Source organism: Pyrgilauda ruficollis, unplaced genomic scaffold (assembly GCF_017590135.1).
Source record: "Pyrgilauda ruficollis isolate IOZ18807 unplaced genomic scaffold, ASM1759013v1 scaffold33, whole genome shotgun sequence".
Classification (NCBI taxonomy): domain Eukaryota; kingdom Metazoa; phylum Chordata; class Aves; order Passeriformes; family Passeridae; genus Pyrgilauda; species Pyrgilauda ruficollis.
Window position 1 is genome coordinate 4,700,234 of NW_024524711.1, and position 21,824 is coordinate 4,722,057.

The 21,824-nt window shown below is 40.1% G+C and overlaps 1 protein-coding gene across 1 annotated transcript in view; it reads left to right on the forward strand.

Annotated features, from left to right (window-relative positions):
* Positions 1-21,140, forward strand: part of RELN (reelin) — a 276,870-nt gene extending 255,730 nt beyond the window's left edge. The window contains exons 52-64 of the mRNA XM_041474646.1: positions 740-954; positions 1,249-1,426; positions 2,459-2,634; positions 3,833-3,939; positions 4,355-4,597; positions 5,165-5,340; positions 6,821-6,894; positions 7,777-7,938; positions 8,270-8,427; positions 9,276-9,495; positions 10,511-10,708; positions 11,103-11,201; positions 20,000-21,140. Of these exons, the coding sequence (XP_041330580.1) occupies positions 740-954; positions 1,249-1,426; positions 2,459-2,634; positions 3,833-3,939; positions 4,355-4,597; positions 5,165-5,340; positions 6,821-6,894; positions 7,777-7,938; positions 8,270-8,427; positions 9,276-9,495; positions 10,511-10,708; positions 11,103-11,201; positions 20,000-20,096 (2,103 nt within the window). The 3' untranslated portion in view covers positions 20,097-21,140. The remainder of the gene's footprint in view (positions 1-739; positions 955-1,248; positions 1,427-2,458; positions 2,635-3,832; positions 3,940-4,354; positions 4,598-5,164; positions 5,341-6,820; positions 6,895-7,776; positions 7,939-8,269; positions 8,428-9,275; positions 9,496-10,510; positions 10,709-11,102; positions 11,202-19,999) is intronic.
* The last annotated feature ends 684 nt before the right edge of the window (positions 21,141-21,824 follow it).

Sequence of the window (21,824 nt, forward strand, 5' to 3'; positions counted from 1 at the left end):
GTAGATCTTTCAGGAGGAAGGACTATGTATAGGCCTACACAGGAGCAATTCCCTGCTGGGAAAAAATGTTGTTATTAGGCCACTCTCATTTGTCTCACTTGCTCTGTGTTGGTCAGCTTTAATACCACAGGCTGTTCTCAGAGGTGACACATTCTTCTCTTCCAGCACTGCTGTTCTATGGACATCATGTAATAAGGATATTGCATATCTACCAGGTTCTTATTCTGTTACACCTGCTGGTGTGGGAAAAGCAACTCCACAGTAGTTCACTCTGCTCCTGGGTTGTTATGCACTCACATCAAACCTGTACCCAAGCTGGTCTTCACACACCCCTTTACCTAAATAAGGAAATAACCCAGCAATATTTGGAAATTGCAGGAACCCTTTGCACATCCATCCATAAAGGTGGTGTCCCTAATCTGTGGCCTTCCCTGAAATATTCAAATCTCAGGTTGTGTGGGAGGGGATATTAACTTTATTTGTTATGTGGTACTGGGGTCTAAGGCACGAGTGTCAAAATCTGGAAATCCAGAAATGCGAGCTAACTACAAGGAAACAAAATTCACAATATGATGTTTGTCTTGAGAATATCAGAGATTTGCAGGTGACTGGTACCATACAGGCACTGTTACTGCCATCATTTCAAGGAAAATTCTATAGCCTGTTTTCAGGTTCAAACACTTTTTAAAACTCCTCCACCACAATTAATTCCAATTACTGATGGTGTCTTCTTTATTAGGTTTCTGTTGGATGTAAACCCTCAGAAAAACTTGCACAAAATCAGGTCCACGTGCAGTACTCCACTGACTTTGGCGTCACCTGGAGTTACTTAGTACCTCAGTGCTTACCAGCTGATCCAAAATGTTCTGGGAGTGTCTCACAGCCATCTGTCTTCTTTCCCACAAAAGGATGGAAAAGAGTAACTTACACACTGCCTGAAAGCCTTGTGGGCAAGTAAGTATGAAGTATGAGTATTTGCTACTCATTTTGTCTTTGATTGAGCACCTTCCTGCAAACACGACAGGACATCTGCCTATTCATTTTCTTTCAAGGAAATTGCAGAATAGCAGCATCCATGATAATTACATTATGGATAGGTAAAAAAATCCATTTCACTAGATACTTCCACTACTTGTGGAAGCTCAGAAGATAGTACAATCATTATTATGTTGTGTTTAATCACCATTTTTCAATTGAGCAAAGTTGTTTTATGCATATGTCTGGTTTTCTTCATTCCTTTCTATCTAGTCCCGTGAGGTTTCGGTTCTACCAGAAATACTCAGATATGCAGTGGGCCATTGATAATTTCTATCTGGGCCCTGGTTGTCTGGAAAACTGTAGAGGTCATGGAGACTGCCTGAATGAGCAATGCATCTGTGATCCTGGGTATTCGGGTCCAAACTGCTACCTGACCCAGACACTGAAGGTAATTTTATTGCATGTTTTAAAGAATGAATTTTGGCATGTGATTGACTGGGAAGGAGAGAGAGAAGAGATTGATCTCACTGCAAATTTAGCTTTGATTCCTGTCAGCCTGAAGACAGTCAAATCCATTTTCAGCCCTTCCATCAGTTTTTTAACAAAACTATTACAGCGTTATTCAAGAATGGGTTTGTTGCTTTGAAAATAACACTTAGCCTGAAAAAGCTGTGATAAAGTTCATTGTTCATCTTTTAATCGTCATTATAGGATGTAAATTACGCTTGCACATGTGGCTGTATTTGAACAAAATAGATTGTCTTTACTGTGAAAGAGCTTACTGAAGTAGGGAATAAAGGCAAATGGCATAAATTAGAAAATTTATTCATGTGGCTGTTTGGCTGTTACTCATGTTACCCAATAACAATCAAGTGGACTCTAGTTAGATATTACTAATTTAAAAGTTAAAAATAACTAACTAACTTGTCAGTTATCATGTAATTTGAATAATTATAACCTTCTGGTTTTCATCTGAAATACTAATTACATGAACAAATATCATTGTCTGTTTGCAATTTTTAATTAGTAAAGTATCCATCATATTGAGGACACTTGGGATAAAATGGTAGCAATTTTAGGGGAGTTTTACTGCTAACTCCTTAATGTCAGGATCTCTGGTTTTGCTGAAGAAAGATATAGAATATTTTTTTCTCCCATGCATACAGAAGTCCCCTACTGTTGCCCTCTGCCATCAAAACCTTGCCACACAAACCCAACATGCTCATTCATTTGCACATGCCAATTTTAATTTGCTGCATTACTTCCCAAGTATGTTAAAATCCAGTCCTAATATATTTTCAAATTTAGCCAATTCAGTTCAAGTGGCTAAATATTCAGCCAGAAGTGATTATGTTCAGTCACCCTGAGAAAAATTTAGTGTTCTTGAGCCCTTCAAACATGTTTAGATCAGTTCCAGCTGTCGTTGTCAAAAAGACTTAAAATCTTACCTGTGCTTCATGTTAAATACCTTACTTTACAGACCTTCCTGAAAGAGCGCTTTGACAACGAGGAAATAAAACCAGATTTATGGATGTCCTTAGAAGGTGGAAATACCTGTACCGAGTGTGGCATTCTCGCAGAAGACACAACTCTGTACTTTGGAGGTGCAACTGTGAGGCAGGCTGTCACTCAAGATCTGGACCTGCGGGGGGCAAAGTAGGTCATGGTTCCACGTCATTGTCACGGGGAGCTCTGTCACACCCTGGCAAAGCAGCAGGCAGCAGAGCTGGTAGCTCAGGGAATCCCTAGGCCACCACAGGAGCAGCACTGCCTGAGGCAGACACTGAGGACATTACGGTTCTCAAGGTGCTGACGCTTTCAGATGAGTCACAAAGAGCAAAGCTCACCCCACAGTGGAAAGGGTCTGACATGTCCAGGTCCCTTTGTCCAGAAATGTCCTGGAATCAGCAACTTCTGTCCTGCAAAGAGGCAAGACACCAGTCACCAGGGCATCACTCCTGGAGGCACCAGCTGTGTCTCTCACTGAGTTCAGAGCAGAACCTCTGCTGGTTGTTCTCTCCTGGGTGCCCCATACAAGATCCATTCCACTGTTGGAAAGGATTACTTATCAGGAGAGCAATGGAACTCTGTCAGTTTAGACAGGGTAAGGACATGACATAGACAACTTCAGCATCATTTCTCTTGACCATATGGCTTTAATGAAGCCACACATTCTGACTTCTTAAATTTTGCAATTTTGCTGAATTACAGGAAGGAAGGGGCCTCAGGGAGGCCAACATCATTCTCAAAGCCAGGTAACATGGAATTCAGGGCAGTTTGCCCAGGACTTTGTCCCACTGGATCTTTAAAAACCTCCAAGAACAGAGATCCTACTGTCTGTCTGTACTGGAACACTTGTACTAGTGTTCAGTTACTCTCAGAGTGATTATTTTTCTTTTCTTTTCTTTTCTTTTTATTTTTTTTTCCCTGTTAAATCCATTTGGAACTTCCTATTTTTTCAGTGTATGACCTCTGGCTCTGAGCTCTGGCTCCAACCTATCCTCAGTTTATCAACTTTTTATCTGTCCTTCATTGATAAAAGGGCACCTCAACATGTGGTGAGCTCCTGTTCCACCAGGACTCTCAGGGAAGAGAGAAAAGCAAAGCAGCTCCCATCCAGTCTGTCCCTGGCTGGTACCTTTGCAATGGGTTGCTCCCTCCCAAGGGCAGTTCTTAGTTGAATTCCATGAGGTTCCCATGAAAATTTTCCCATGAAAACCTTTGTAGTCCTTGTGCATCAGTGTTATTTGCTTAAAAATGCTGGCATTTGGAACAATTTCAGCATGTCTGTTAACAGAAAGCAGCCTCTGTTTGTGCAAGTCTAACAGATGTGATCATATACATTTACTCTTAGGTTTCTACAGTACTGGGGGAGAATTGGGAGTGAAAATAACATGACAACATGCCACAGACCGACTTGCAGAAAGGAAGGAGTGCTGCTAGACTACTCCATTGATGGAGGCAAGTACATACTGTATTTATGGCTGAGCTACAGTCTGGTTCTGTATCCATCCACCATGAATACCTGACAAGTTGTCAGAGATCCAAAATAAAAAGCTAATTCTTAATTGTAAAGCTATTTTTGTCCGTGTAAAGATTTTTCCCCGTCTAAAAGTTCCATCTATTGCTCACAAGTTTTCCATAATCTTCCTGCCTTATTTCAGTAATCAGTGGCTTCCACCCAAGTTGATTATTCCTTTTTACAATTACAACAATACTCTTGCAGAGAGTAACAGTTACCAACTATCCTTAGAAGTTAAGCTCTATCAGAAGACCATAGCTATTACTTTTCATTTCCTATCATCTTACTTTAATCCTTTAGCAGATTCTACCATACGCTTGGCTTTATCACTAAACCTTCATCTTTCCATTCTAGGCATATCCTGGACTTTGCTCCACGAGATGGATTACCAAAAGTACATCTCAGTGAGGCACGACTACATCCTGCTCCCCGAGCACGCCCTGACCAACACCACGCGCCTGCGCTGGTGGCAGCCCTTCACCCTCAGCAGCGGCCTCGTGGTGCCCGGCCCCGAGCGGGCACAGTGGGCTCTGGATAACATCCTCATCGGGGGGGCAGAGATCAACCCCAGCCAGCTGGTGGACACCTTTGATGATGGTAAAACAGGCTGCCACAGCTCATCTGTTGTCTGCCGCTATCTGTTCTTATCTTACCCGAGCCCTGTCAGCTTGCAAGCAGAATTTCTTTTATTTTAGCTCTGCAAAATTGTCATTTTGTAGTCTAATGCTGTTTATATGCTATTCTTCATGCTATTCATAGCAGTGTGTAAATATATGTATATGCATGCGTATATATATATATAAATAAATATATATGTGTATATATATACACACACATGTATATTCAGATGTATATGTGTGCACATGTATGCACACATAAAAAAATTTTATTTCAGTCCAGCTCATTTCATTTAAATTTCTGATATTATGCTTTTACCTCATCATATTTTTTAAAATACTGTTATTTAAACACTATAATTACCTCTCTGGTGATGAATGTCTCTATTATGTCTCTCTCATTGTAGCTTACTGTGTGTCATTACAGATAGCATAAATGTAGTGTCCATATCACTAAACTACTCTGTCAAGTGATTCTGTGGATTCATTTCTAAGCCTTGATGTTTACCAAGACAATGCAGTAATTTTATTTAACTCATCTTAATAGAAGGCACCTCTCATGAAGAAAATTGGAGCTTTTACCCTAATGCAGTCAGAACTGCAGGGTTCTGTGGAAATCCATCATTCCATCTCTACTGGCCAAATAAGAAAAAGGATAAAACACACAACATCCTGTCCTCCAGAGAGCTCATTATACAGCCAGGATACATGATGCAGTTTAAAGTAAGAAATGTTCTCTCTCTCCAAAGTAAAGAACACAATGAAAATTCATCTAATGTGTCTGCAGAAATTATTGTTCTTCCAACTAGGAAGCTCAATTGGATGAATAATTAATAGTGACTTTTCACTAGAAATTAAAGGAAAATATGAAGTGTATTCAATGAGATCCAGAAAGGCTGCATGAATACAAAATGTCAAAATATTCTGTCTGTATGCTGTTGGGGTTAGTCAGAGGAATTGGAAGCCTAATACCTTTTTCCTGAAATGACTGGATCATCAGATACAGTAGGAAGTATTTTCCAAGGTGAGAATAGATGCCATGCAGAATAAGCTATTTTCCCCTAATTTGTGAAGGAACAGAAAAGGTAAGGGAGGAGGCTGGAGAAGAGCATCATACGGAAAATGCAAGTGTGTTCAAATAGAAGTGCCCCTTCTACTTCCGTGTGTCATGGCAAATGACCTAAACCATCAGAGAAACATTTCTGAGTATTTTAATTTGATTTAAGGTAGAATTCTACCCAGGGCCAAAGGCAACAGTTAGTTGTATTCCAGAAATGTTCTTGGCCGTTCCCCAAGTACCCTGTCTTAAACTAGGAGCTAACATGAAAGTAGGGTTATCAAAATACTAATCCATTTTCTTATTATGGTTTTTTTCTTGCTGTTCTGTTTAACAAGATAGTTCCAGAATTTATCATCTTCCACTGATCAATATTTTTACCTTTTCTCAACATCACTGCCTATTTTCTATTGACTGTCTAATATAATCCCTAAAGCACTGCTTCCCCACTCAGCATGCCAAAAAATTATATACAAGAGGAGTCTGAAGTTTTTTACTACTGAATGTCAAGACCACCTCCAAGATGCTTATTTTATCCAACCTATCATATTTTTCCTCTATTTTAAGACCAAAATTAGCATTTAATAGTTCATATTACTAAACTCTTACTGCAGAGTTTTTCTTTCCTGCTCTCCCCATTTTTCTTCACTGCTCACAGCAAAGATTTTATTTCTAAACTAAGAACTCAGCTCTAGCATGGCTTTGGTTTGGTTTTGAAATTTAGCATTGTATTATCTAATGAATAATGCACACTGGGTACTGTAATCTTTCTACTGTAACATGGAACAAATATGTCTATTGTTTTAAATATTCAGAATAATTCTGTTCCTATATTGGACTGTTTTAAAGTTTTTTAAAGTTTTAAAATGTTTGTTTAGATATTTAATTTGGACTTTAGAAATGAAGTGTTAGGATTCTGTTAGGAAATAACAGCAGCAAGGAAGTAAAATTCTTTAAGTAAAAAAAGTATCTGAAGCACTTGTCTTTTGTTTTCCATCCACTTTTGATGGATTTTGCCTAAGTTCTAAGTTGACAATCCCTCATACACCTAATAAAGAAAGAAAAAAAGGAGAACATAACTTGATTATATATCACTTTAAATGTCTACCTGACTTGTTACAGCAGCTGATTTTATTTGTGCTATAGATCGTGGTTGGCTGTGAGGCAAATTCTTGTGGGGACCTCCATTCAGTGATGCTGGAGTATACAAAGGATGCCAGGTAAATGACAGCAGAATACACAGACCTGAAAAAAATAGTATGACATTAAAATGTAGAGAGCTTCTATTTATTAAAGCTTTGCTTTGCTATTCATGTTTAATATGAATTATTGTGATATGCTTTGTTATTCATGTTGTAACAGAATCTGAACAAAGCCCATGTGCAAGCACTGGGATTTGTCTACATAACTCCCATAAATTCTCTTTATATTTTATCCCAGATGTTGACAGATTCATGGCATTGAACTTGTAGTTACAGTCATGAGCATGTTCCTGTTAAAAATGTGCTCACAGGAAAACACATTTGCAGGAAACTAGTAGGATACAGGACCAAGCTGTCATGAAGTGGGAGTTACTGAACTCCAAATTGGTCTTTAACTAGCTAACAATAACACTGCCTCATGAGCTGTAGAATAGCAGCATGGTATAATTTGTAAAAATGAAGGTATATTCTTGTAAGATTGTGCCTGTTTAGTGCCATACTGCATATTCTGTGCTCAAAAAGCTGTGGGTGAAAATGCGGCAAATCCTATTGGGACTCTTATGAACACTGTAAGAAAGAGGCTAAGGAGCTGCCTCCTAAATAAATCCTTCTGTCGTGCAGCCCAGAGCAGCTGTATGTACCACACTGCTGGGAGTACCACCACCAAGGGCTCCACAACACTCAAACATCCTCTCTGGCTGCACCTGTGCTTTGACCTCTCACCTTTTGTTTATTTGTGGCTCCAGAGCATGGAAACTATTGCTGACAATCTTGTGTGTTTCTTTAGTAAGACAGGCAATGTCATGACCCTTAGAAACATGACCCTGTTTTCCTTTCATTATTTTTTCAGTTGTTCTAAAACTTTTTTCTCTTTTTTTTTTTTTTTTTTGCTTCCTACAGGACAGACTCATGGCAACTTGTCCAGACACACTGCCTTCCTTCCTCATCTAATAGCATTGGCTGCTCCCCATTTCAGTTCCATGAAGCTACCATCTATAACTCTGTCAACAGCTCCATGTGGAGAAGAATAACTATCCAGCTGCCCGACCATGTCTCATCCAGGTAGGTTCATGAAAGGTCAGCTCACTGTGGACCTATAAAACAACAGCTGCCTTGCTGTCATGGTTTACTAGGAAAAACTGGTGAACTAAAAATTATTCCTTATTGCGGATTTAGATTTGATACATTACTAATGTTCTTCAGGAAGCTTTTTGTTAATGGAAGTCACTACTGCCAATGATGTAGCAGGATGGTTCTTTCCAGTTATTGAAGTCACAGCCCCCTCACATGACATTTTTGGTTACATTTGCTGCTGGGGTATTAGAACATCACTGTACAGGTGTGTTTAATTGCTATATATCCTAACACAGTGTTTGGATGTTGATATTTGCAGTGCAACCCAGTTCAGGTGGATTCAGAAGGGAGAAGAACTAGAGAAGCAGAGCTGGGCAATCGATCACGTGTACATCGGGGAAGCGTGCCCAAAGCTCTGCAGTGGCCACGGGTATTGCACAACTGGAGCCATTTGCATCTGTGACGAAGGATTCCAAGGTTCCATTTCTTCATTTCTCTCCTGCTCATCTACTACAGTCTAGTCTAGCTCAAAATTAAACAAAAAGACAAAGTGATGTATCATGTCCAAATTCATCACTGGAATGTCTGAGTAACAAATCCAAAATTAGTTATTTGTCAGGGCTCCAAATAACAGCTTTTCCCCCTCCTTACTCTTTCTGTATTGAGTCAGCAGTCTCTCCCACCTGGCACTGTATGTAAAGTCCACCCAGCCTTCACTGAAGGCAGAACATGGCTCTTGATTACCCAGAATTGGCTTCCACCCCACGCTCCTTCCAAGGGTGCATCCCAGAGGATGTGCAAATGGGATCCAGATGTTGGTGACTGGCATCTGTAAGGGACTCTGTGCCCCATCAGGACAGAGTGTTCTGCTCTAAGCCCTCAGTGCAGCTAAGCACATGCCTAATGGTACCTGAGTGCCCTTGGTAAGCTCTAAGTGCTTTGTGGGAGTGGAGCCAGTGTTTAATGTCTTCCAGGAGAGCCTCATAACTCTGTAAGATCAGATCCCTTCCGAGTATTTAGACACATTTGCCTTTAACCCACAATTTGAGGTTTCTCCTACTGGCATCAGTGCAAAACAGGGGAAACTGTATTGCAGTTCTTGGCGTTATACTGCTGTAAAAATTAGACTCACAGCCTCAATTTTGTAAAAATGACTGCTGTATATCAATGTGCACATTATTAATGGATCTGCTGAAATACATTCAGGCTGTACTCACACTGTATATTGAGCCACAACCTTGAAAGGAATTACAATGACCTGTAAATCAATTTTCTCCATTCTTTCTATTTTTGCATGATTTACAATTTCATTGTGTCATTTTTAGGTGATGACTGCTCTGTTTTTAGCCATGATCTGCCAAGTTATATTAAAGATAATTTTGAATCTGAAAGAGTCACTGAAATAAACTGGGAAACCATTCAGGGGGGAGTGATAGGGAATGGCTGTGGACAGCTGGCACCCTACGCCCATGGAGATTCGCTCTATTTTAATGGATGTCAAATAAGACAAGCTGTGACCAAGCCTCTGGATCTCACCCGAGCAAGGTAACAGTTTGAGCCTAAACAGCTCTTTTAACAATTCATGAGAAAGGAAACTCTTCACATGTATGTGCAGCCATGTGGGCCAGTACAGATGAGGATGGACTGACCTGGCAGTGCCATGCAGTTGGATGTGGCTGGCAGAAAACATTAGGGTTGGCAAAATGCTTTGTGACTTTGATTTGGGAGATGGAGAGTGAGGATATCAGATGAAAAGGTCAGATGTTTTCATCATGCCCAACAGAGCACTGTCCATGTAAGCCAGCACTGACAATGAAGCTGTTGGCAAAGACTGGACACCAGACTGCCTGGACCAGTGCCTGATCTGATAAGACAGATCCCATATTTGTATGTGCCTCCACAATGGTTATGACTGAAGATGTTATTTAGCAATTACAGGGTCATTTTCTCATTTCAGTTGTCAAATAGAATTATATTCACCTGGCAATGAACAGGAGTATCTTTTTCATCTATTGAGCCTCTTTGGCTATGGAAAAACAAACGTAAACAGCCTGTGCTGGCTCTTAGCGGAGTGACAGCTTTCAGGACTGGTTTATATTGAGTTGTCCAAAGCAAGATTAGAAACAGGATGAATTGGCCAATGGGCCAGATATAAATCAGGCTCTTCTCTTCTTACTTGAACACCTGGGTAGAATATTATATATATATATATATATATATATATATATAGGTACTTTCTTATATTCAACCTTTATTTGTTGTTTTTAAACTTTTCATACACTCATTTACATGTCTGCATTTTTATCCATCGCAGTTTTGTGCAAATATATTGCAAAATTTGATCCTGCCTGCAACAATATATTATACATAGTAAACTATTATTTTGAAAGGGGAGCTGTGTTTTAAAGATGTGAGAACAGTCTATTTTGCATGTTAAAGTAATGATTCTTGAAAATGCTACAAGTTTTGATATGGTAACTGCAATAGACCTAGAAATACTGTTGTTCCTGTTTGAATAATTTTGCATACTGAAAATACTTTTTCTCTCTGTGTTTTACAGCAAAATCATGTTTGTTTTGCAAATTGGAAGTATTTCACAAACAGACAGTTGCAATACCAATCTGAGTGATCCTAACACTGTAGATAAGGCAGTGCTCCTCCAATACAGTGTAAATAATGGAATTACATGGCAAGTAATTGCACAGCATCAGCCAAAGGACTTTATACAAGCCCAAAGAGTGTCTTATAACGTTCCCTTGTGAGTACCTAGTCACATTTCATTACCTCTAAGTGCACAAGTTACATTTCTGCTAAAAAATAACCTATCTTTGCATCACTGTTGAAGAAAAAAGATTGATGAGAGGGTAAACAAATAAGAAGACTTATGAGGAAGGCTGATTAAAAAATTCCAGGCTAGTGTTTATCAATGCACTTAAAAACAGAAAGAATACTTGTTTTGAAGATAAGGGGGGAAAGTCCTCCCTAGCTGTGCGCATTTCTAACTATAAGTGTTTTACATGTACAATGTGTGTTGATGTTCAGTGACATAGAAACAATTTGACTTTGCTCTCAGCTCCTGTTGGGGGATAGATAGGAATATGCAGAACACCAATGGTCTGGAGCTCTCACAGGCTCTTGTGTTCGTGTGACAGGGAGGCACGAATGAAAGGAGTCTTACTGCGCTGGTGGCAGCCCCGTCACAACGGAACAGGTCATGATCAGTGGGCTTTGGACCACGTAGAAGTCGTCCTGTGAGTATCAGCTTCACCTCATCCCACCCCACCTCAGAAAGCACTTAACTTTCTCCAGCATGACATGAGTACTAAACTCATTAAGAACCATTGTGGCCCAGGGAATCCTTTCTCAAAGGGAAACATTTAAAATCCTATCTTTCCTGATGCTCTGCCCTGACTGCAACAGTCAGTAGTTAAGATGGACACAAAGTAAGTGTCACAGCAGGGGGGTGTGTGGAAAAAATCATGAAAAAATGCAGGAGGGAAAGTGGGGCTTTATCACCTCCAAGTGTTGCTGTGGTCCTGTAATGCAGCAATGACTATTAAAAAATTATTGTGCTGGGACATAAGAAAGGATATCCTGTTCAACACTGTGCTGCCATTTAAGGCTGATCTATATCCTTTCAAAGATAAAAAAGATTCTTCTGTATTGTTCATTGCACAAAGTAATGTTGTTGTGCCTCTTAAAAATTTGTGTTAGCAACTAATGCCTTATTCATTTCCTTTTTTTAGTAAGAAGGATACTGTTCAGAAACAGGGTTCACTATATCAGGTTCCTATGGTCCGAGCTCTATATTCATCCCCTTGTCAAGATTTTACCAAGTCTGCACCCTCCTGATTCTCCCATTCTTGAGATGGGTTTCGCTGGCAGCTAACCCGTTTTTCCTGTGTTGCATCACGAAGAGATGACCTGCTTTTTCTCTAACAATTTAGTTCCAGTAGAAGTGAAGTGCTAGTGGCTTCCCGGGCAGGAACTCATCGCTGGCAGTGGTTGGCAAAGAGAGGCGAGCCTGCTCCATAGATAGGTTCAAACATTCTTTTTATTGAAAAATTTAAAAACAAGCAATGGAGAAATTAGGCTTAGATAACCTCCAGACTGTGTAATTATAGCTATGAGGTTTCTGAATTAGCAGAGGCACTGCAAGTAATGTTTTGTAACAGTAGAAAAGTGAATTGTCTGACTGCTAGTTAGTCCTGTTCTCCTTTCCACCAAGAAGCACCAGCTTGCATGGCACTCATATCAACCCCAAACCAAACTGGTCCCAACACTGAGTAACTGCACACCCTCCGCTGCTTTTACACACCTTGCTGGGCTCTGCTTCCATAACATTAAGCTTAAAAATAAAAATAGAAGGAACAGAGGAGAGAGATGGATATGATTCCTGTTTTAGTCAATCAATGGCTGTATGATGCTGCATCAGGAAAGATATGGAAGAGTATGAGCCTGCAGGAAGTTCACCATGTTTAGGAAACCATGGAAAAGGGAACTGGTCATTCTGAAATATTCACAAGTCTTTCTACCTTGCAATTAAAAATAAAATTAATGGAACAAACCATGTAAGAGAAAAAATAAAGTATAATGTTACCCATCAATCCAAACATTGAATTAGGGGCCATAAGTAGGAATAAAACAGAGATCTTTAAAAAGTTATTCTGAGGCTGAAATGTGGAGAATTTCTCTGATAATGAGATCTGCCAGGCTATAGACTAAACACACAAGCTGAGTGGTAACAACAAGTCATGTGAGATATGTTAAACTAGAATGGCCATAGCAAGTAATCAAACTTTAGCAAGAGAAGGAACCAGGTGGGCAGACCAGGTGGGTCTCCTCCCTTTTATTATTTCAGTCCTGTTAAAGAGCTTTAAGAGCTTCTGAAAATTGCCCTACATATCAGGCTAGAGACAGAGGATTTCCACCCTGTTCAAGTGACATCTGGTACAATCCACAGAGAAAGACAGACCAAACTGGACTGATTTCTCCTTTACCAAGTCCTGTGAAACACAGTGCCATGACATCTTATTTCCCAAAGGCCAGATGTGGAGTTCCAGTCCCTGCTAACTACAACACATGAGACATGTTGCTCTCAGGAAGGGCAGAATTATGCCATGGTGCATGTAGTTCCTGTACTGACAGGTGCTCAGACCTGACAGTTGCATTTAACTCCTCTGTTTTGCTTAAGTTCTATCTGCACATTATAATTCATCAAAATATTCTTTAGGCCTCCTCAAATTTATTTGCAAGTAACCTGCAACTTCCTTATCAATAAATACTCTCACCTGAGTTTTTCTGTAGCTCTGCTATTTCACTTGGTCACCCCACACTGATCACTTTACCCCCAGCACTTCAATTTCTTCACCTATTAAATGATGAAGACACTCAGTCACCTCCATGGAGTGCTTCAGCGTGTCAGAAGGGAGCCTGGATCAGAATCTGTTAGTACTGACCCTAGATGATCCTGCACATACCAGGCCTACCAGGAATCACACTAGTGATTGAGTACTAGGGATAGAACTTGGCTTCCATTCTTATTATTCCTTCGTTTTCCAATGAAGGGTCCAGAAGCACTGCCTGCTTCTGGGAAGCCAGAGCAGCTCTCCTTTCCCAGGAGCTCTCCCAGGCAGCTCTCCAGCAACAGGGGAGGAGGCAGAGTCCTCTGGGTGCTCTCCCTTCCCACCAAGATTGCCAGGGGAGAGCTCTGTGGGCAATAGCCACCCCAGGGCTGCAGAGAGGCACAGCCTGAGCTTGAACCATTCACCAGGGTTTACCTCTTCCCATTAATTCTATAGGGATTCACTGGAGTGTCAGTAGGCTTCTGTCTGGCTCATTCATCCCAAAGCTGGGACGCTTTAGGAAATACCTGTGCCTCCTAAATTGGAAGTAATTTCTGTTGGAACTCTGGCTGGGTCTCAGAAGGCCATGAACCTCTCTAGATAAGAACCCATTGATGGTCCACGTCCAATACAGTCAGTATTCTGTCCTCTTGCAACCCTGCATTCCACCACCCACCTGGATGACACCCCATACACCTCTCCAGAACCATCAAAATTATCCTCACTGGCTCTGGTTTCAGTCCCAGATTTTCATTTTTGTGACCTGTGTGCCCATGTTGATGCAACAGGCAAGCCTCAGCCTGTGAGGTGTTAGAGCAAGGAGCCAACCTACACTAGGAGGTGTGGTTTGGGACAGAGATAAATTCCTGGCTTTCCACACATCTCTTCTTGTGTTTTCTTCCCTACCCTGTGGGGTGATAGAGGTCTGATTTTCCCAGCCTGTGTGTTGGCCTGGCTGCCTGCACCCCCAGGTGCACACCTAGGTGCTGTGCCAGCTTTTCCTCAGCCCAGAGCAAATGAGCCACGATCTCCTTGTGCAGGCTACGGGCTGCAGTGAGAGGGCAAGCAGGGAAAGCACCTCCAGCAGGGAGAGCTGAGCTGTAGGAAGGTAAAGAAAATAAGGATTGTCTTGATTTTATTTCCCTTCCAAAACAGGGGATGTCCCTGCTCCTCCCTAGAGTGCTCACCCCAGGGGCATATCTGTGAATATCTGTTTTCATGGCCCAACTCTTCTCAGCAATCCAAAGACTTTATATCAGTTCTGTCACAGGCCTAGCTGCCAAGTCATAGTGCAGATACTGCTACAGCTGAAGCACAGCCAGGGTCAAGACACTGTTCAGTTCAACCAATTTCTGAGTCAAGGGCCACTATCCTCTCACCAGCAAACGTGCCTTCAGGATGCCATTTCTGTGATTCCTTTTTGTCCCCAACAAAATTGCTGTGGAGAAAAAGATCAACCTGTAGATTATACATGCATGCAAAATACCTGGCAGTGATAAAAAAGGCCAAAGATGGATGCTTTTGTATCTTACTTAAAATCATTCCACATTTGAATGAACTATTTGAATCACCCAACAAAAAGCAGTATTTTTAAGACTGTGATGCAGCTGCAAATGGTGCTTAAATTGAGCACCTCTTTTAAGCAGGTGAAACCAAATTCCTGTGTTGACAATGTTATACCTTAAATTGATCTTTCCAGCTTAACAACAGTTGATGTCTGTTCTGTGGTGGGGAGAGGATGCAAGTTGTTAAATTGTCCAGTCCCTTTTATAATCCAGCACTGATTATTCCCCATTAGTGCAGCATTTTTTCTCTCCATTTGTAAAGAAAGCTTTGGGCCCAACTCTCATGTGTTCCATGTGGCTCTTCTTAGGATAAAAAAGTACTTTATCCCAGGCTTAAGAAAGAGTGTTTTTCTATGCCGCTGTACGTCTGCCCTAAGAAGAGCCCATGTCCAATTCTGCATTTCATTTGCACAATTTTTTTCTCTGGAAGCACAGCTCTCAGCCTGCCCACTGCACACACACCTCACACTTCCTTGCATGTGCATTACACAAATGCCATTTCTTTGTATATAGGGCAGGCCCTTAGAGACATCTCATTAACTTAATTAAAAGTCAAAGGTACTGAGAAATAAAGGATAGTTATAAGATGAACACTAAGGGTCTGATATTGTTTTCTTTACCCCAAAACTTGTAATGTGATCCAAAGGAATATACGTTGTGCAAGGAATGCAAGAAATGTTATCCCCACCTACTATTTTATGGTTAACTGATAGATAACAGAATGAACCCCTCCATAGCCATCACTCCATGCTCTTCATTGTTGAGATATTCTCACATTTTTGGCACAAATGATTTAGTGAGAAGTTATGTTGCATTTGGTGCAAAGAATGTTTATCCTTATTTTGGAATAATTAAATACAAATTGTATATTCTAGATTTAACAAGAAGTGCTCATGTGGAAAAGCATTTTCATCAGCTTCCTTTTTTTTAGGAAAAAGCAAAGATTTGAAAAATGCATTTAAATTAAATATCAACATATTTATGATAAAGAATATAATTAGTTCAAACATTAAGTGACTATCTGAATATTCACAACATTTATGCCAAATTTAATATGATGCCGTTTGTGCTTCTATTACATTTCTATTATGTTTCTAAAAAGTGCATGCTGAATTTTATAGAAGATAAAAATCTAAACATTGATTTGAAAGCTGAGGAAATAATTTGTTCAATTTTTATTTTCAAAAGAGACGAAAAGTCCTATATTGCCTCTAAACCTCATCAGGGTTTTATGACTAATCACAGTGCTGCATGCATTGAAAGGCATTTTCTAACTTGTGTTGTATTTCATTGTTTGCTGTCATTGGTTTTACACTAGAATAAGGTAAGTACTTTCCCTGAATCAGTATTGAATGTATGTTTCTGTTACAGCTACAGCTCTTTCACAAAGTTTTGTCAATGAGGGGTTGGTGGAAAATCATTTATACTCTGAGATGTGCCACATAGCTCCTGATGGGAAGTTAAACTTAGCAGAAATTGTTCAGTAGATTGTGCCAGTGGGAATGATGTGCATGGGAATTTCACCAAGGCTGCAATGGGAAGGACTTCTGCTTCAGATATGGTACAGTGAGACCTGCCAATAGAGGACCCCCAGAGCACTGTATGGGCAGCCAAAGGGCAATTCCCCGGGGCAATTCCCACTTTTTTCTGTAATAAATGACCACAGAGATGCAGCTGCAGTCAGGCAGTGCATGTCAGTCAATCTGCACGGTGCCATGGCCACGCCTGCCCCTTGGACACAGAACCAGCGTCCCCAGGCAGTGCTTCCATTTCATGTAACCCAGCTGCTTTGTGCTGCTGCAGTTCATGGACACCACCCACCAGTAGAGTTACTGACCTCTGGGTTCAGATGCTGACTCCACCAAAGCCAAAGAATATTTGCCATTGATATGAGCCCTCAGTCAGAGCATGTGACTTTTTCCATGACAGTACTGCCTAACAAAGCATTTGTAATTCAACATCAAAATTTACTCCAAACCTAGTCTTGAGGGACATACCTTTGCTGTGTTCTAAGGCTTTTTTCATGTTTAATTTTGTTATTCAAATATTTTTGTTTCTCTTTTGTTCCTGTTTTGTGCCCCATCAATTAAAAACATACAAATAAGGAAAGACATTAGTATTTACTGGGGTTATGTACTACATATTTTTCACTCAGTTTGGCTTTGTTCCATTTTCATAAACTTTAAATTGCAGCCTTGTAGTTCAAATTGTACTGTCTGAAACATGCAATAAACATAATGCTCTACTAAACACTAAAGAGACTTTTGTCCAGAGAGACTCCTTCTCATAAATTGCTTTATTACAGGTATTTTTTTTGAACACACCCTAGATAGTTTTCTCTTTGTTTTTCTGTATTGGCTTCATATTGCTTTCATCCAACTAGCACAAATCCAGGTACTTCATTGGAACATTTTTTTAGCGTTTTCTACATAAATTCAAGCAGTATTATCTTCTGGTTATTTTTTAGTAGTGCACTCAAAACTGTCAAACAGATTATAGAGCAGTCACTCCTGTTAACTCTTTTTTTGCTTTGTGCCCCATCAGTAACACACAGATAATTACTTTGGACCTGAACTTCTCTGACTGACTGATAGTTCAGTGAATGCACAGAAAAGACAGAAAGGTCAGCAGGTGCTGCCCAGTCCATTACACACTCACAAACTTGTCTTCAAGTTGCCACTGATTCTGAAAACCACAGCTACTCTGATTTTGTGGTGCAATATGATACAATACTATATTGCATAGGGTACACATATTTACCATGGAAAGACTGAAAATCATAGTATTTCTGCTGCAGGCATCAAGGTTTTTCTGTGGCATCCAACCAGTAGTTGGAAAGTCTTGTCTCATGTCAGTGAGGACAAGACTGAACTACATTAATGCAAGGAAAAAAAAAAAAGCATTCCTGAGAATTTAGATTTCTCTTATTTTTCACACACTGCATTGCTATGGTGTTCAGTGTAAGACATAAATACATGCTTCTTTCTAACACCTTGATCATCTTCCAATGTAACAAAATTATATAGATAAAAAGATAAGTAAATCCCTTCTACATTACTAGGTAAGCATTTCTTTGTTCCTTTTTTTCAATTCTTTCTTTTCTTTTTTTTCTTTGTTCATTGTTTTAAACATCTTCACCATCCCTTTAAGGCCAGATACAAAATGGTTGGTCAATTTGAAGTGAAATAGAGGCCGGATGCACATATCAGTGTCCAAAACCAGTCCTGAACATCGCTGCTGAGCTGTTGCTGGACATAAGCTAAGACAGGACAGAAAAGGCTCCTGGGACAAGGACTGCAGCTCAGCATGTGCCCCATCTGTCCCAGTCTTGTCCAGGCTGAGGCTAGCAAAGCCAAGCTCCCTCCTAAATTTAACCAGGTTCAGAAATGGCAATTTTTTCAGCCAAACACTTTGGCAGGTTCTGTATCCAGTGAAAAGAGCAAAGCTGCTCGGAGTTGAGCTGTGCTTTCTCCCAGGCCCATCTGCTGTGTTTCTTCTTCCAGCAGACAGGTGCTCCATCCTCACCTCGTGCTTAGGACGCTCTCCTGAGAGGTGGGATGTGGCCATGAAGGCCCTGTGTCTGAGGAACCACCCACTTTCCAGGCAATGGGAATTGAAGGGAAGGGAAAATTAAGAACTTCTTCAAGCTTCATGACCAATGGCAGTCACTCAGGAGCAGGTTTGGGGTCGTAATTTCCCTCCTGTCTTCATCAGTGAGACAGATGGCATTGGAGCCAGGGTGACCTTCCACCCTGATAACTTAAGGACCAGAATGAAGACTGATGTTCAGTCCTGCTTTGCACTTGAGCTACCAAGTGGCATTAAAGTTACATAAACTCACCACTATCAATCTCTCACACAAAACTTACAAATCAGCACAAACCTTTCCATTTCACTTGAATAAGCCAACACTAACCCCTCTCTCAATTGCCAGATGCTCTAGAGCTCTACCTTACTGTGACAGTACCAAAAGTTGTGCCAAGTGTACATCTGTTTTCTTTCATTGTCACCAGAAGCTGGTCTTTATTTCATTCTTGTATGTACATTCCAGTGGGGAAAAAAATTAAAAATTGCAAAGCCTTGGAAAACTAGTCAGGAAATTACTTGGATTTACTTTGAGGTTTATAATCTAGATTTTGACATAACAACTATTAATCAATTTAGTCAATTGTGTTTAAGATTAGCTCATAAAAAGGGCATAATTTTGTTAGACACATTTTTTTAGGTTAAATTAGCATACTACAGCAAAGGTTGGTTTTGGTTGTGGAGAATCAGGTATTTTGCAAAGCATGCAATTACTCCTTTTTCCTAAGGGCCATATTCACTAAAAATAAACTTATGCACTAGAGAGGAAAGAATTACTTACTACATTATGAGTATTCACTTCTTACTCACAGACAAAACTCATTAGAGTGAAAACATTCCTTGAACCCACAAATGGGAGATTTGTTGACTGCAGGTCTTCACTTCACAGATCTGCCCTCTCATGGTTCCTTCTTCCCTCAGTGGGAGAAGTAGAAACCTACATTAGGTAGGATGGGCCTTGTACTCCAGGTAGCTTTTCCAAACAAGTGTGCCTTCTTAAATTCGGCTGCAGTTGGGCTCTCTTGCTTGGTCTCCTGCCAGACATGATGATGCTTATTTCCCAGACCTTCCTTTCATTTTGGAAGACGGTGCATAGGGGAAGGCAACATTAATCTGAATAAAAGTGTTGTACTTCACTTCCTATAAGGTAAAATAAGATAATGAAGTGGAGTAAAGCTTTTCTTCTGTTCTCAAGATAAAGCAGTTAATGATGAAAGACAGAAGGATAACTGGAGTATAAAACCCCCACAGAGAAATGCTATGAAGTGTACAGTTTTAGTGAATCTGGCCCTAGGCAGCACCAGTTTTCATTAGCTGAAAGCTCTTAACCTTTCCCGAAGATAACTTTCTGTAAATGAAAGCCAAGTGGGACGGATTCTCCATTGCCTTGTACCTTTGCAGTTAAACAAAGGGTGTGCTTCACACCACTTTGCACAGACTTGAAAAGTCGTGCAAGGACAAAGAAGAATCAGCCCCACTAGCTCACTGCTAGAAAAGAATTTACACTACATATAAAAGAAACTGACACTCTTCTCTTCTTTCACCCTCTGACAGCACTCGCAAACAAAATTACATGATGAATTTTTCACGGCAACATGGGCTCAGGCATTTCTACAACAGAAGACGAAGGTCACTTAGACGATATCCATGAAGAAACGAGAAATTTATTTTTTTTCCTCCCAACATGTGATGTGTTGCTTTCCATTATTTAAATCTAGCACTGCATCTGGTATCAGGACTTTTCTGCAACTGGCTTGATGAATAACTGAAAGCCTTTTTCAAGACAGAGTATACACCACTTTTTCGCACTGTGAACTAATGAGAAGTGACTTATTTTCTCATAGGTAAATGTTTTAATGTTGATGTGTCTGTGAAAATTGTGATCTGTTGTAATATCCGTTACAGTGGCAGTATTGGAAGTAAGCAACTAATTCTGTTTAACAGGAAAAAAAGCTTAAGCACAAAGACTTTTCAGATTTTATGTTTATAAAAAAACCTACATACTAAGTACAGAATTTAACATTCTTTGTCACATAGTTATTTAAGTGCACTGTATTTCAGCTCTGTGTCATTTTATATGATTAAGTTATCATTGTTTGTCCTCTTCGTATTCTCTTCTACAACATGACACATTGGCACTGTATTTACTTGTTTTGTTGTTGTAATATTTTTGCTGCTGATTTTTGGGCTATTTACCTTCTTACAAAATGTATTAAAAAAATAATCTAAGTACCTAATCCAGAAGATAATTGCAAAAGTAGTTGTAAAGGCGTTGATATCCTTCGGTCTTATTCTTTGATATGTCTGTTGGTTAGCATTGTTTTGTGGATAAAAAAAGAATGCTTGACATTAAACTTTTTTCTACTAAGGATTTGTGGATTAAGCCCCAACAGGAATTCCCAGTTCCCTGTCTAAATGTAGTCAGTTCTCTGAAACTGATTTACTTACAGTAACTGCCATTTGGTGTCTGTAGTAATGAAGTGATTTGTAAGCAGTGAATGTTTCATTGTGTTCTCTTTGGTGTTTGTTTCTATTGCGGGTCATGTTTGTATCTTCTGATAAAGTTGTATCTACACCAGCAAGGTTATAATGCCCCTATAGCCCTGAACTGTCTATTATCATAAATCAAATGCTTCACTTTATGGTGAACCAAGCTAAAGATCCATGCTTCAATAAAGATAATGTCAACAAAGAATTCTGATGTTAGACTTTTCAAGCCATGTGGGCTTTACATGAAATCATAAACCAAATTATTCCACTAAATACCTAGATTCTAAAGCAAACATTAATGTTATTTTTAATATTTAGCACATCACACTTAACAGCACTTTGCAAGTAACACAAACTAAGAGATCTCCCCATGCCACCTATGGGCATAACACGGTCCTTGGAACAGGTCCTGGCTCAATGACTGAAGCAGGACCACAGAGCAATATTCACTCTCGCTTTATCTGCAAACCAAAAAATGTAAACCACTGCTTCCAAGCTCTGAGAACAAGAGTGTGGCACATAAGGAACCTTGTTCCAAACAGACTAAGCTGGTAATTCTTAGAATCATACAAACCATTAAGGTTGGAAAAGACCTGTAACATCAAGTCCAACTGTTAACCCAGCACTGCCAAGCCCACCTAAACCATGTCCCTAAGCACCACATCTCCACATGATTCTAATACCTCCAGGGATGGTGACTCAGCCACTTCTCTGGGCAGCCTGTGCCATGCCTGACAACACTTTTAGTGAAGAAACTTTTCATTATATGCGATCTAAACCTCACCTGGTGCAACCTGAGGCCATCTCCTCTTGTCCTACACTCTGCTACTTGAGAGAAGAGACTGCTGCCCACCTCACCACAGCCTTCTTTCAGGTAGCCATAAAGATC